General features: G+C 45.2%; 1 protein-coding gene across 5 annotated transcripts in view; it reads right to left on the reverse strand.

The window, feature by feature from the left end:
* The window catches only part of nxn (nucleoredoxin), a 312,185-nt gene that overhangs the window by 149,062 nt on the left and 146,815 nt on the right, over window positions 1-16,308 (reverse strand). Inside the window, exon 1 of one of the 5 annotated variants that reach the window (XM_068010626.1) lies at window positions 11,172-11,291. The exons of the other annotated variants lie outside the window; for them this stretch is intronic. Within the exon in view, the coding sequence (XP_067866727.1) occupies window positions 11,172-11,267 (96 nt within the window). The 5' untranslated portion in view covers window positions 11,268-11,291. Of the gene's footprint in view, window positions 1-11,171; window positions 11,292-16,308 lie in introns of those variants that run through there. 5 annotated transcript variants of the gene reach the window in all.

A 16,308-nucleotide genomic window follows, 5' to 3' on the forward strand; every position in this document is an offset into this window, starting at 1 on the left:
CAGCCAATTTCAGAGCGACCTCTATTTATCTAGCACATACCTCTGGAGTAGAGTTGCCATACAATTTCACGTTATACTACAGCGTTCAAAAAAGCACTTGTGGTTAATTTATTGGAAAATCTCATTTTTTTTCTCCCCCACCACCTCCCCCCCATCTTGAAGCTATTGCCTCACACACTGGGGCACTATCTCAGCAGTGTGAGATTTTACCTCGCACAGGTGGCACAATAACTTTCAAAAGGGAATTGGATAAAAACTTGAAAAAAGGAAACATTTTCAAGGCTGTGGTGAAAGTGGGACTAAGTGGATAGATCTTTCAAAGAGCCAGCACATGCATGATGGGCCGAACAGCCTTTTTCCCTGCTGCATCATTCTATGATTCTGTTCTACAATTCTTCACCTGTGACCCCTCACTTTGAGTGCCGACAAGCTGCCCAACTGTGGTGGGCATCACAACCAAAGTCTGCTGTAGCCGATGCATGCATGTTTAGCCAGGTTCACTGCATCAATGATTAACCAAGGGGCAGACTTTATGATTTTTTTCCCTCACATTCTTAACCCATGAAACATACCACCATCTATCCACAGGCCAGCGAGATAAGCTAACTCAACATGGACTAGGAATCCGATTTGCAATCTTGTACCTCCTTGGCTCTGATAGGGGGAGCACACTGTTACTACCCTTCCATTGACTTTTCTTTTGTCTTCCTCTCTGCAGGGCAGCAGCTCTCGTTCTGGGTACGTCTCAAGTGCCTTAACCAAGAGTCTATTCTTCATGCAAAACACTGATGGACAGCATAAATCAGCAGATTCTAGCAGGGTGAGTTGTGAGGAGGATGCACAGAGGCTTCAGGATGATTTGGACAAGTTGAGTGAGTGGGCTAATGCATGGCAGATGCAGTATAATGTGGATAAATGTGAGGTTATCCACTTTGGTAGCAAAAACAGGAAGGCAGATTATTATCTGAACGGCTATAAACTGAGAGAGGGGAATATGCAACGAGACCTGCGTGGTCTCGTACACCAGTCGCTGAAGGTAAGCATGCAGGTGCAACAGGTGGCAAAAAAGGCAAATGGTATGTTGGCCTTCATAGCGAGAGGATTCGAGTACAGGAGCAGGGATGTCTTGCTGCAATTATACAGGGCCTTGGTGAGGCCACACCTGGAATACTGTGTGCAGTTTTGGTCTCCTTATCTGAGGAAGGATGTTCTTGCTATAGAGGGAGTGCAGCGAAGGTTTACCAGACTGATTCCTGGGATGGCGGGACTGACATATAGGGAGAGATTGAGTCGGTTAGGATTATATTCGCTGGAGTTCAGAAGAGTGAGGGGGGATCTCATAGAAAGCTATAGAATTCTAACAGGACTTGACAGGGTAGATGCAGGAAGGATGTTCCCGATGGTGGGGGAGTCCAGAACCAGGGGTCATAGTCTAAGGATACGGGGTAAACCTTTCAGGACTGAAATGAGGAGAAATTTCTTCACCCAGAGAGTGGTGAACCTGTGGAATTCGCTACCACAGAAAGCAGTTGAGGCCAAAACATTGTATGTTTTCAAGAAGGAGTTAGATATAGCTCTTGGGTCTAAAGGGATCAAAGGGTATGGGGCGAAAGCGGGAACAGGCTACTGAGTTGGATGATCAGCCATGATCATAATGAATGGCGGCGCAGGCCTTGAAGGGCCGAATGGCCTGCTCCTAGTTTCTATGTTTATAAACAGGTATTGCCATTCTGGATCACTGGGTAACAGATGCTGGTTAGAGCCCCTCAGATAATAGTTAGGATCAGCTACTTCCACCCAGACCAGTGATTGAACCTAAGACCTTCCTAATCTATATGGCTCAGTCACACAATGTCAAGGGAATCTATCTGATGTGTAATGTGGGGAGGTGCAGGACTCCCTTTCAACAGGCTCTTCTGGTGTCAGGGGTAGGTAGAAAGGTTTATTCAGATATAGGGAAGGGGGAAGAGTGTCCTATTAAACTCTTTAGAGACCAAAAACAAAAGGTTTTGCATTATAGCACAAGCTTCTAATACCGTTTCAAATAGGCAGCAATCCTGGGATCCATCTCTCAAATACTGCGCCTTTGCTGTGTGTACTTGGGTATAACGATAGAAATGTATGCCATTGCTTGGAGGTTGGAAGAATCTGAGACTCTGTGATGGACAATACTACAGCTCATTCAAGTAAGTCATCCTCACCTAGATTCTTCTATGCAATTAGCCAATCACTAGTTCCTTATCTCTAGTACCTACTCTCCCACTTCACTCTGTCTTCCTCTCGTTGTCTCCATGCAGTGATGTGGAACAGCCAATGTGCATTAAAATCACATTTCCCTTCTCTTATATATTTTTCTGGTGTGTGTGTGTGTGTGTGTGTGTGTGTGTGTGTGTGTGTGTGTGTGTGTGTGTGTGTGTGTGTGTGTGTGTGTGTGTGTGTGTGTGTGTGTGTGTGTGTGTGTGTGTGTGTGTGTGTGTGTGTGTGTGTGTTCGTTCTATAACACACAAAAAACTATATATATTTTAAAAATTCACAGGTCAATCATGTACGAGTCATCTTATACATGACTTTATATAATTCAGAGTTCTTAACATATTAAAATAAACCAAAGATTCCAATCTGATTACATGTCGTGCAGAACTGCAACCCCAGGCAAAGGGTTAATTTACAGTGGCCACTTGGCTGCCAAGTAAAATATTTGATAGTTACAAGGCTTATTACAAGAATACCAGAGATTACAAAACTTTATTCAGTACCACCCACACCTCAAATTCTAATTTGAGAGCATTGTTCAAAGACTTTGGTTGTGGATTCTTTGATTGTGTAAAAAGCACAGAGGCTTAGGAGGATTATGTCTCTTTTAAAAAGGAACTGGATGAATACCTGATTCGGTGCAGAATTTGAGATTAACAGGGTTAAACGCAGACTGTAAGTGCTTTTACACTGTGGGGACGGTAGCCAATTTTCCAGGACTGGCCTGGGGCGTCTTCAGGAATTAAAAACTGGTCTCCTTGTCACTGTTGCAAGTAACGCAGGAGAAAAATCAAAGGAGGTGTTGAAATAGTGTTTTTCAAAAGAATGCTCTTTGAACACTTCCATTTATTAGTTAGAAAAATAGTGGGGCTACAAGCTGCACAGTGGCGCAGTGGTTAGCACCGCAGCCTCACAGCTCCAGCGACCCGGGTTCGATTCTGGGTACTGCCTGTGTGGAGTTTGCAAGTTCTCCCTGTGACTGTGTGGGTTTCTGCCGGGTGCTCTGGTTTCCTCCCACAGCCAAAGACTTGCAGGTTGATAGGCAAATTGGCCATTGTAAATTGCCCCTAGTGTAGGTAGGTGGTAGGAGAATTGAGGGAATGTGGGGATGTGGCAGGGAATATGGGATTAATGTAGGATTAGTATAAATGGGTGGTTGATGGTCGGCACAGACTTGGTGGGCCGAAGGGCCTGTTTCAGTGCTGTATCTCTCTATGACTCTAGGGGAAAAGGATTATTTGGCTGGGCTGGACAGTTAGAGGCAGAAAGTCATGTGATGAGACCTCCAGGGATATGCTCAGAGTTGGCAACCCTACCTATGGTTGTTCTTCACAGTGTCAGCTGTGCCTCAGTTAGTAGCACTTATGCCTCCGAGTCACTAGGTTCTGGGTTCTAAGTCCCGCTCTGGGACTTGAGCACAAAAATCTAGGCTGACGGGGTGCTGCCTTTCAGATGAAATGTTAAACTGAGGCCCTTCCTGCACTCTCAGCTGGAGGTAAAAGATCCCATGGTACTATGAGAAGGGCAGGGGAGTTCTCCCCAGTGTCCTGGCCCAATACTTATCCTTAAATCAACATCACAAAAACAGATTATCTGGTCATTATCACACTGCTGTATGTGGGAGCTTGCTGTGTGCAAATTGGCTGCTGAAATTTCTACATTATAATGGTGACGACACTTCAAAAAAAACTTCATTGGCTGTAAAGCGCTTTGAGATGTCTGGTGGTCATGAACGACTCTATATAAATGCAAGTCTTTCTTTTCCTTAGTTGACAGCATTACTGCAGATTATCCTTCCTTGCAAATCCAATGGAAACAGTGCCTGAAGCTTGTGGACAACCCTGTAAATGTATCAAGCTGGCTGCAGATGGAATTTCCAGCGTATTACAGACATTATAGCATCGTATTTCAATCATTAAAACAGTACAGATGAGCAACTCAAGCACAGAACTAGCAGCAATATAAAAGCAAAATACTGCAGATGCTGGAAATCTGAAATAAAAACAGAAAGTGCTGGAAATACTCAGCAGGTGTGGCAGCATCTGTGGAGAGAGAAGCAGAGTTAACGTTTCAGGTCAGCGACTGTTCATCATGACCTTTCACCTTCTCTCTCCGCAGATGTTGCCTGACCTGCCGAGTATTTCCAGCACTTTCTGTTTTTCTCACAGAACTAGCAGGTTCAGATTCTCAAGACAGACAACATGGAGTGGGTGAAAGATTCCAACCTTAGCCCATAATCTTCGGAGATATTAAACCGAGGCCCCATCCACCCTCTCAGGTGAATGTAAAAGATCCCATGGCATTGTTTCGAAGAAGAACGGGAAGTTCTCCTCCATGCCTTAGCCAATATTCATCTCTCAATCAGCATCATTGGCAAAAAAACATTATCGGGTCATTATCTGTTTATTGCGTGTGGGAGCTTACTGTGCACAAATTGGTTGCTGTGTTTCTCCACATTCTAACAGTGACTACATTTCAAAAGCACTTCACTGGCTGTAAAGCGCTTTGAATGTCCAGAGGTTATGAAGGGTGTTGTATAAATCCAAGCTCTTTTTTTCTTATACATGGAGGAGAGTAGAGCACACAGGGCTCTGAATCCTGGATCTCACTGGAATTATCAATGCTCCATAAAAATAAGGACAGGAGGAGGCCATTCAGCCCCTCAAGCCTGTTCCACCATTCAGTTAGATCATGACTGCTCTGTATCTTAACACCATCTACCTAAAAAAAAATCTATCAGTCTCAGTTTGGAATTTTTTTTTAACTGACACTCACCCTCTCCCCCAGCCTCAACAGCTTTTCGGGGGAGAAAGTTTCAGATTTCCACTCCGCTTGGTGCGAAGAAGTGCTTCCTGACATCACCCCTGAGCAGCCAAACTCTAATTCTAAGACTGCGTTCCCTTGTTCTAGATTCCCCGACTTAAGGAAATAGTTTCTCTATATCTACCCCCCATCACACCCTTTAATCATCTTAAACACCTCAATTAGCTCACCCCTTAATCATCTATACTTAAGCCTAATCTATGCAACTTGACCACATAAATTAGACAGTTTAGTCCTGGTGTCATTCTGGTGTATCGGCTCTGACCGTCTCCATCCTCTCTGGGGTGTGCTGCCCACAAGTGATTGCAGTACTGCACATGGGGTTTAACTAGAACGCTGAACAGCTGTAACATAACTAACACCCAAAGAAACACAAGGATTCCTGTACTACTAGAACTGGAGGTAACAGGATAAGAAAAGGAGGATGTCATCGAGCAGCAGACCAGGATTGAATAATAGGTGCGTTGGTGGAAGAATCTTCTAGAGCTTTTTTTTTTAAACTTCATCCCATTTGCAGATCAAGGAGTATTTATGCAGAACTTCTTTTCTTTTGGGCCTCCTTATCTCGAGAGAGAATGGATACGCGCCTGGAGGTGGTCAGTGGTTTGTGAAGCAGCGCCTGGAGTGGCTATAAAGGCCAATTCTGGAGTGACAGGCTCTTCCACAGGTGCTGCAGAGAAATTTGTTTGTTGGGGCTGTTGCACAGTTGGCTCTCCCCTTGCGCCTCTGTCTTTTTTCCTGCCAACTACTAAGTCTCTTCGACTCGCCACAATTTAGCCCTGTCTTTATGGCTGCCCGCCAGCTCTGGCGAATGCTGGCAACTGACTCCCACGACTTGTGATCAATGTCACACGATTTCATGTCGCGTTTGCAGACGTCTTTATAACGGAGACATGGACGGCCGGTGGGTCTGATACCAGTGGCGAGCTCGCTGTACAATGTGTCTTTGGGGATCCTGCCATCTTCCATGCGGCTCACATGGCCAAGCCATCTCAAGCGCCGCTGACTCAGTAGTGTGTATAAGCTGGGGATGTTGGCCGCTTCAAGGACTTCTGTGTTGGAGATATAGTCCTGCCACCTGATGCCAAGTATTCTCCGAAGGCAGCGAAGATGGAATGAATTGAGACGTCGCTCTTGGCTGGCATACGTTGTCCAGGCCTCGCTGCCGTAGAGCAAGGTACTGAGGACACAGGCCTGATACACTCGGACTTTTGTGTTCCGTGTCAGTGCGCCATTTTCCCACACTCTCTTGGCCAGTCTGAACATAGCAGTGGAAGCCTTACCCATGCGCTTGTTGATTTCTGCATCTAGAGACAGATTACTGGTGATAGTTGAGCCTAGGTAGGTGAACTCTTGAACCACTTCCAGAGCGTGGTCGCCAATATTGATGGATGGAGCATTTCTGACATCCTGCCCCATGATGTTCGTTTTCTTGAGGCTGATGGTTAGGCCAAATTCATTGCAGGCAGACGCAAACCTGTCGATGAGACTCTGCAGGCATTCTTCAGTGTGAGATGTTAAAGCAGCATCGTCAGCAAAGAGGAGTTCTCTGATGAGGACTTTCCGTACTTTGGACTTCGCTCTTAGACGGGCAAGGTTGAACAACCTGCCCCCTGATCTTGTGTGGAGGAAAATTCCTTCTTCAGAGGATTTGAACGCATGTGAAAGCAGCAGGGAGAAGAAAATCCCAAAAAGTGTGGGTGCGAGAACACAGCCCTGTTTCACACCACTCAGGATAGGAAAGGGCTCTGATGAGGAGCCACCATGTTGAATTGTGCCTTTCATATTGTCATGGAATGAGGTGATGATACTTAGTAGCTTTGGTGGACATCCGATCTTTTCTAGTAGTCTGAAGAGACCACGTCTGCTGACGAGGTCAAAGGCTTTGGTGAGATCAATGAAAGCAATGTAGAGGGGCATCTGTTGTTCACGGCATTTCTCCTGTATCTGACGAAGGGAGAACAGCATGTCAATAGTCGATCTCTCTGCACGAAAGCCACACTGTGCCTCAGGGTAGACGCGCTCGGCCAGCTTCTGGAGCCTGTTCAGAGCGACTCGAGCAAAGACTTTCCCCACTATGCTGAGCAGGGAGATTCCACGGTAGTTGTTGCAGTCACCGCGGTCACCTTTGTTTTTATAGAGGGTGATGATGTTGGCATCGCGCATGTCCTGGGGTACTGCTCCCTCGTCCCAGCACAGGCATAGCAGTTCATGTAGTGCTGAGAGTATAGCAGGCTTGGCACTCTTGATTATTTCAGGGGTAATGCTGTCCTTCCCAGGGGCTTTTCCGCTGGCTAGGGAATCAATGGCATCACTGAGTTCCGATTTGGTTGGCTGTATGTCCAGCTCATCCATGACTGGTAGAGGCTGGGCTGCATTGAGGGCAGTCTCAGTGACAGCATTCTCCCTGGAGTACAGTTCTAGGTAGTGCTCAACCCAGCGGTCCATCTGTTTGCGTTGGTCAGTGATTATGTCCCCCGATTTAGATTTGAGGGGGGTGATCTTCTTGATGGTTGGCCCAAGAGCTCTCTTCATGCCATCATACATTCCTCTGATGTTTCCGGTGTCTGAGGCCAGCTGAATATGGCTGCATAGGTGTTGCCAGTAGTCGTTTGCGCAACGCCTAGCTGTTCTTTGTGCAGTACTTCTGGCTGCTTTAAGTGCTGCGGATGTTAAATCGCTGGGGGCTTTCTTGTAGTTCAAAAGTGCAATGCGCTTAGCGGCTATGACAGGTTCCAGCTCTTCATTATGAGATTGAAACCAGTCTGCATTTCTCTTCGCACTTTTGCCGTAGGTGGTCAAAGCTGACTCATAGATGGCGTCTCTGATGTGGGCCCACTTGGTCTCAGCATCCCCTGTGGGAGTGTTTTGAAGGGCTGTTACAAGTGAGGCTGTTACCCTCAAATTAAATGGGTGAGTTAGAATCCTCAATAGAATGGATTGTACATGGGCTAGATGGGTTGTATGGACTTCTTGCTCCTCATGCTTTTCCTATTCCTGTTGCCACCTCGGTTTGCCTTCCCCAGCTGAGGCAGGAGATCTTTTTCAAGGACTCCACAGTTGTCATCCTATAGGTGGCTGCTACATGGGGCAGAACATACCCCGGAGGTGACTCTCTGTGGCACTGTCTGGCCTCTGAATTGGTAGTGCTTCCACCTCACAACAGTGCAGTTGAGGTCAGGACCTCACTGTGGAGGAACCCACAGACAATATTCCATATCCTACAACCATACTCATAGAATGATACAGAACAAAAGGAGATCATTCAGCCCATTCTAAAGCATACTGTATGTTCAACATGCTGGCAAAGTTATGCACGTCTGACATCCAACACAAACTCCCTCCCAATGCACTTCCCCAAACTTAACACTTTCATATAAAATCCTCTATTGTTTGGAGGTGGGGGGTGGGGGTGGGGAAGTACTAATCATTAACTGGGGGCAAAATTTCCATAAAATTTCAGTCCAATCTTACAAATGCATTTCTGTGCCATCACGAAAGACTCAACGTCAAGCACTATAACACTGGTACTCTTCATGCCTTCCACCACCATTTCCTCATCTTGGGAAATGCTCCAGATAAATGCGATACTTTTACCAGTGGGGGCATTTTTAAAATAAGAGAGCAATAGAATCTCAGATCTTGCTGATGACCAAGCACCGGTGTAAGTGTGGGGATGGGCTGCTTGGTAGCACTCATTTGGAGAACGGAAGCTAGTGAAAGAATTGGGGGAGCAAAGAGTAAAACAACATGGGCGGAGGTGAAAAGGGAGAATTTCTTACTCTTCCAGACCAAGGCTGTAATTGTGATAGGAAAAGAACACTCACTTTGATGTGCAGCAGGCAAAATGCCACATTCAATCACCACAGTTACAAGTACCTCCCCAAAGGAAACACAGTGTACCGACAATATAATTACCCCTTATTACACTGTATACAAACAAGTCGGCAGGTCACCAAGGTTTAAACACAGCTGTGAAATAGGCCCTCACAACTACTGACCAACCCAGTAACTTTAGGAAGTGTTGTACAAACTGACTGTCACACACATTAAACTAAGCTATTCTCACTCCCACTCTCTCTGTACTGGGCTAACTTAGACTGGTCCTCAAATTTCTCAATGTATCTTCAAAAAAACCATTTCTGTCTTTACCAAATGGCACTTTCTGTACATTTTTTTGTTGTTTTACAAGCCATTAGTGAACCAGTAGCCTTTATACAAGTGCTCAAACTGTCACGTTTAGTTCTGGGTTACATATATATCTTCCAAAGCGAGGAAGAATCTCCTTGTGCAGCACTTCTGTGTATCTGAAGTGGGGATGGGGCAGGTTAATAAAACATTATTGATAACCACTTCCAGACCTCCGCGATTGTACATTTTGCTAAAAATCCTGCATTATTTCAGCAGCATGCATGTCTTCAGGAAAAGCTTTTTCACAGCCATCTATTATAATACCACACAAACATTGCGACACACTGCTTCCATGGGACAGTCAGATATAAGATTGGGTTTTCAACTGTCTAGTAGTTCCTGAGATTGGCTATGACTGTTATAGGGGAAGGGGGCAACTGGCAGGCAGAACACCAGACCTCCCCCATCACCCCCCACAACCTCACCTGGGGAGAGAAAAATAAGATAAAAGAGTCCGCATTCAGGTCAGGTACCTGTCAACAGGACTTGTGCACCAGCACCTTAGAGAGAAGGTAACCCACCTTCGCTCTTGGCTTTGGGTGGTATACTTCTCAGGGATACCCAACTGCGGGGGTGAGGAGTGGTGTAGAAAAGCCCTCTAATTGTCACATTTGGTTGATAACACTCCTATTATAAAACAGGGTATCATCTGGCACACTGTGAGCAATGCCATGGGAGATCTGCTAGCAACTCACATGAATATACAGCACAGAAACAGGCTATTCAGCCCATCTGGCCTATGCTGGCATTAATGTTCCACATGTGCCTCCTCCCACCCTACTTCATTTAATCTCATCAACATACCCCATCCCTTTCCCCCTTATGTGTTTATCTAGCTTCCTCTTAAATGCATCTATGTTAGTTGCCTCAACTACTCCCTGTGGTAGTGAGTTTCACATTCTAACCACTCTAGCTCAAGAGGTTTCTTCAGGATTCGATGTTGGATTTGTTTGTGACGATCTTATATTTATAGCCCCTAGTTTTGAACTCCCCACAAGTGGAAACATTTCCTCCACGTCTATCAAACACCTTCATAATTTTTAAAAACCTCTCTCGGGTCACCTCACCGTCTTCTCTTTTCTAGAGAAAAGGCCTCCAGCCTGTTCAGTCTTTCTTGGTAGCTAGTTTAGTTTTAGTTTAGAGATACAGCACTGAAACAGGCCCTTCGGCCCACCGAATCTGTGCCGACCATCTAACACCCATTTATACTAATCCTACATTAATCCCATATTCCCTGCCACATCCCCACCATTCTCCTACCACCTACCTACACTAGGGGCAATTTACAATGGCCAATTTGCCTATCAACTTGCAAGTCTCTGGCTGTGGGAGGAAACCGGAGCACCCGGTGGAAACCCACGTCGTCACAGGGAGAACTTGCAAACTCCACACAGGCAGTACCCAGAACTGAACCCGGGTCGCTGGAGCTGTGAGGCTGCGGTGCTAACCACTGCGCCACTGTACCGCCCTAAACGTGAATAGCAGAGAAAAAGAATTTTGAAAATCCTGATTAAATAAAAAATTTTTTTTAGAAGAAGCTGTGACGCCATTGATTTTGGGTTCAATCAGAGTGAATCCAATTGAATTCAGGAGTCAAAGAGTTAAATTGATGCTAATACTCCATCCTCGTCGCTAGCCCCCAAAAGCCAACAGATGACCACCCACGTACAGCTGTGCCAAGTGGCAAGTGCAGTTGGCCATCAGATCTGGCTCCGCAGAGGCAGCCAGCTTGCAATGAAGGAGTTAAAGCTCTCCGCAAGGCCTCAGGGTTGTCAGCCAATGCGAGTGCTCCCTCTCCAAATCCTCCCTAGAACCTCTGAGTTCTGGTATCATCATTGTAAATCCAGTGCTTCTGTATTCTTTTTATAATATGCAGACCAGAACTGTGCACAGTTATAACTTACAAAAAGCTTCTTTCCTCCGTCTTCAACCATCCATGAAAATAAAGTCCAAATTCTAACAAGTAACATGGCCAGAGGCACAGCGATTAGTGCACGCATCGAATAGTGGATCAAGTGCAAACATCCAGTCACGGCACATGAGCATGTGCCCACAGGCCGCGTGACTGGGTTGCCAACTCTGAACATATTCCTGGAGATTGTCACATGACCTCTCTCCTTGAACTACTCCATCTGGTCAAAAAACCTTTTCCCCACCATTTCTAATATTTCTTGAATTAACAAAAGTGCTCAAATAAAATGAATTAAAAATAAACACAATTTCTTTCAATGCCTCTAAAATTGTTCTCCCAAGTTACTTGCAGCAGTGTAGAGAAGGTTAAGCCTTAATTCCCAGATATTCCAGAACAATCCTAGATCATTATTGAGTGGCACAGCTACCAACTCAAAGACAAGAGAACTTACAATGTACCATCTGTGCCTCCCCAACCACACTGATGAATGTCAGGAAGGGAAATTGCAATTTTGACCTACAGTGAAGGAGATGACGGTTTACCCAATCATTTCTTAAGCACCCGGAAAAAAAAATGGCATTTCAGAAATGCAGAGAACCACAGAAAAATTACAGCACAGAAACAGGCCATTCAGCCCATCGTGCCTGCGCTGGCTAAAAAAAACTAGCTGCCCAATCTAATCCCACCTTGCAGCATCTGGTCCATAACCTTGCAGATTACAGCAGTTCAGATGCAGGTCCAGGTACCTTTTAAATGAGTTGAGGGTTTCTGCCTCGACCACCGTTCCTGGCAGTGACTTCCAGACACCAACTACCTTCTGGGCGAAAAAGTTTTTCCTAATGTCCCCTCTAATCCTTCTACCAATCACCTTAAATCAGTGCCCCCGGTAATTGACCTCTCTGCTAGGGGAAGCAGGTCCTTCCTGTCTACTCTATGTAGGTCCCTCAATTTTGTACACCTCAATTAAGTTACCCCTCAGCCTTGTCTGTTCTAAGGAAAACAACCCTAGCCGATCCAATCTTTCCTCATAGCTGCAACTTTCAAGCCCTGGCAACATTCTTGTAAATCTCCTCTGTACTCTCTCCAGAGCAATTATGTCCCTCCTGTAATGTGGTGACCAGAACTGTACGCAATACTCCAGCTGTGGCCTAACCAGCATTTTATACAGTTTCAGCATTACACCTAACCAGGTGGCAGCCACAATCCTGGACCACCTGCAGATCTTAACTATTTCACCTGTTTAAGGCATAAAAAATCCCATTCTGCTGTGGTCACTGCTTCCAGAGACAGAGATGCACCTGCCCCTACAGAGCACCGTCACCACTAGTGATCAGGATACATTACAGTAGAGATTCAGGAACTAATTGAGCTGTGTGCAGTGAGCACACAAACCATTTGGGAAATCAAAGGTGCAGAAGATAATTATAAGGCAATAATAAAGAAAAAATATTATTTTTAATGAATTAGAGAAAAAGTGAGGGAACATAAATTTCAAACAGATCTTTGTATAACAATAAATTCAGATGAAAGGCATCAAGTAAACATAGAATGCACCAAATCAATTAGGGTGGCACAGTGGCGAGCACTGCAGCCTCACAACTCCAGGGACCCGGGTTCGATTCTGGGTACTGCCTGTGCGGAGTTTGCAAATTCTCCCTGTGACTGTGTGGGTTTTCACCGGGTGCTCCGGTTTCCTCCCACAGCCAAAGACTTGCAGGTGATAGGTAAATTGGCCATTGTAAATTGCCCCTAGTGTAGGTAGGTGGTCGGGAATTTGGGATTACTGTAGGGTTAGTATAAATGGGTGGTTGTTGGTCGGCACAGACTCGGTGGGCTGAAGGGCCTGTTTCAGGGCTGTCTAAATAAATAAATTCAAACAAAGGGAAATGATCCAAAAATTCCATTAACAAGAATCCTCACTTTCAAAACTATGGAAAACACATACAAAAGTTTATTTTTTTTATGTTTTGGCATAAGCTAACATGGAATAGACCAAACAGATGATGACTCTACTCTGTGGATATTAGAGGGGAGGAGAAACAATTTCCATGTGGTCACAGCTCAGCACCTCGAGTTGTTGAAAAAGGTCACCATCTGAGATGGTTGCAAACCCCTCTAATGGCACAGTGATCCAATGTAGGATTGGAGAGAAGGTCCTTTTCACCCCAGAGCAATCAGATCTCCCGCTGCTACAACAACTTGCAGGTATATTGCACCTTCAATGTAGTAAAGCGTTCCAAGATGCATCACGAGTGGTTATCAAACAAAATTTGACATTGAGTGTCATAAGGAGCTATAAGGACACATGAGCAAAAGCTTAGTCAAAAAGTAGGATCTAAGGATCAGTTCAAAGCTCTGCAATCCTGCCACATTCATAGTCATGAATGATGGTGGAAAATTAAACAACTCTCTGGAAGAGGAGGCTCCACAAACGTCCCCATCTTCAATGATGGCAGCATTACCATCGCTGATCCCCCACTTTCAACATCCTGGGGGTTACCATTGACCAGAAACTGAACTGGAGTAGCCATATAAATACCGTGGCTACAAGAGCAGGTCAGAGGCTAGGAATCCTGTGGCGAGTATCTCACCTCCTGACTCCCCAAAGCCTGTCCACCATCTTCAAGGCACAAGTCAGGAGTGTGATGGAATACTCTCCACTTGCCTGGATGGGTGCAGCTCCAACAACACTCAAGAAGCTCGACACCATCCAGGACAAAGCAGCCTGCTTGATTGGCACCCCATCCACCACCTTAAACATTCACTCACTCCACCGCCGACGCACAAGGGCAGCAGTGTGCATCATACAGAAAAGAGGCACTGCAGCAACTCGCCACGCCTCCTTCAACAGCACCTTCAAAACCCACGACCTCCACCACCTAGCAGGACAAGGGACACAAATCCTGGCAAAGGGTCAACATACTCGAGAGAAAAAAGGACAAATTGGCAAGGGAAAAATTGCAGGAAAAAAAAGCAGAAAGTCTGTTTCCTCGTGTTGACACTGTATTTTGATGAGATCAAATGGTCAACCATCCCATGTGTATAACTATACCTTACAGCTTCTGTTACTCACACAATGCACTATAGAGGCATCTATTTAAGCTTATGCAGGCTTGCTCCCCCCGCCATTCCACCAACCCCTCCTTCCACCCCCCCCCAAACAGTTAAAGTCATGGTTCGACTTGCACGTCCTTAATGGTGACCATGAATGAGACACATCAAATGCGTCGAGTGTCTAACTTGTTGACCGGTCTTTATGATAAGCTGGCTACTGTTGTTCAAAAATCATTAATCCTTCAGACTGGCTGTCATTACACATTAACCACATGGAGGGTTTAATCACAATACACTCAGCCAGCAATGAAAAACAAGACAGAAAATTGATCTCATAAATGGCACAGTATAGATTAATAAAAATCTGAAAACACAGCTGAAGTTACTGGATAGTAAACTCATTTTGGGGTTCAGATAATGATTGTAAACTGCTCTAAGTTTGGTTTTCACTGCTCAGGGTCATCCAAACAATCATGGTACAATATAAAACTACATCACGGCATCTTTAGTCTGGACACATTGCACAAAAGACAATTTAAATTCAGAGTCATGCTGTGCATTTCCAACAGAGCTCATTTTTAATCCCGAGTGAACCCAACTGAACGGTCTCCGTGGCAACTCTCCCAGGGATTCCTCAAATTCCTGAAATTTGCCTTCGAGATGAGGAAGGCATTTTTGCAGGAGACCTTTCCAAACCTCAGTAGTTCAATGTTCACTGAGGGGAGGAATGTCAGTGCTGCAGAAATGGATCAAGTAGGACCCAGATCAAGCACACACAAAAATCCCACATCACTGCATCTGACTTTTTGATTTACCATACCAGTCGTCCTGATCTGACAGAAAGATATTTACGCCCAATTAGTAGAGAAATATGGGCAGATAAAGAGGACTCCCTGAGGTCATTCAAAACTCTGCTGCCCACATCTTAACTCGCACCAAGTTGCGTTCACCCATCACTCCTGTGCTCGCTGACCTACATTTGCTTCTGGTCCGGCAACACCCTAATTTTAAAATTCTCATCCTTGTTTTCCAATCGCTCCATGGCCTCACCCCACCCAATCGCTGTAACCTCTTACAACAACCATCCTGCAACTCTCCCAGATATCTGCACTCCTCCAATTCTGGCCTCTTGCGCATCCACCATTTTAATCGTTTCCCCATTGGTGGCCATGCATTCAGCTGCCTTGGTCCTAGACTCTGGAATTCACTTCCTAAGCCTCTCTATCCTCCTTTAAGATGCCCCAGGAAACCTACCTCTTTGATCACCCATCCTGATATCTCCTCATATTGCTTAGTGTCAGATTTGCCTTGATAACGCTCCTGTGAGAAACCTTGGGACATTTTACTTGGTTTAAAGGTGCTATATAAATACAAGTCGTCATTGTTATAAAATGGAGTTGTGGGACAGATCAGCCATGATCTAATTGAATGACAGAATAGGATTGAGGGGCAGAATGGCCTATGTGTGTTCCAGTTCTATGCTGTGGACTGGAAAGCCAAGCCCCTTTCACATAAGTTTTTAAAACTGGGAAAACGAATTGAAGGGCCACACACATTAAAACTGAGAAGAGTGGGAGAGAAAGTGAGGCAAATCAAGTGGTGGCTAGAATTTTAATAAGCCATAGGTTGTAGAAAAAGACAGAAAGACAAGGAACACCACAGTGTTGAGGTCCTGAGATAGAATGGGATAGAGTAGGAGGTATCTGAATTTAAATTGCCTTTTGCAATGTGTCTAGACTAAAGACGCTGTGATGTATTTCTACTTTACACTATAATAGTTTGGATGACCTTGAACAGTGAGAGCCAAACTTAGAACAGCAATGATTCTCTATTTGAATACAGCGAAGATGAAGACAGGAAGGTCAGCATTGAGCCCTTTACAGTAAGTGAGTAACAGAACAGGCATTCAACGTTGCAACAGGCAGCCAACAGAGGTCAGGAATGCCCCAGGTTTGATCCCCGGTGCGTGCTGAATGAATTCTCACCCAAGGCAGCATTAGCAGTGCTACTACTGGCTAGGGAGATGGAAGTCAGCTGGACTTCCTACTCTTGCTCCCTGTCTGTCTACTCCTACT

The sequence above is a fragment of the Heterodontus francisci genome, chromosome 30 (assembly GCF_036365525.1).
Source record: "Heterodontus francisci isolate sHetFra1 chromosome 30, sHetFra1.hap1, whole genome shotgun sequence".
NCBI classification, from domain to species: domain Eukaryota; kingdom Metazoa; phylum Chordata; class Chondrichthyes; order Heterodontiformes; family Heterodontidae; genus Heterodontus; species Heterodontus francisci.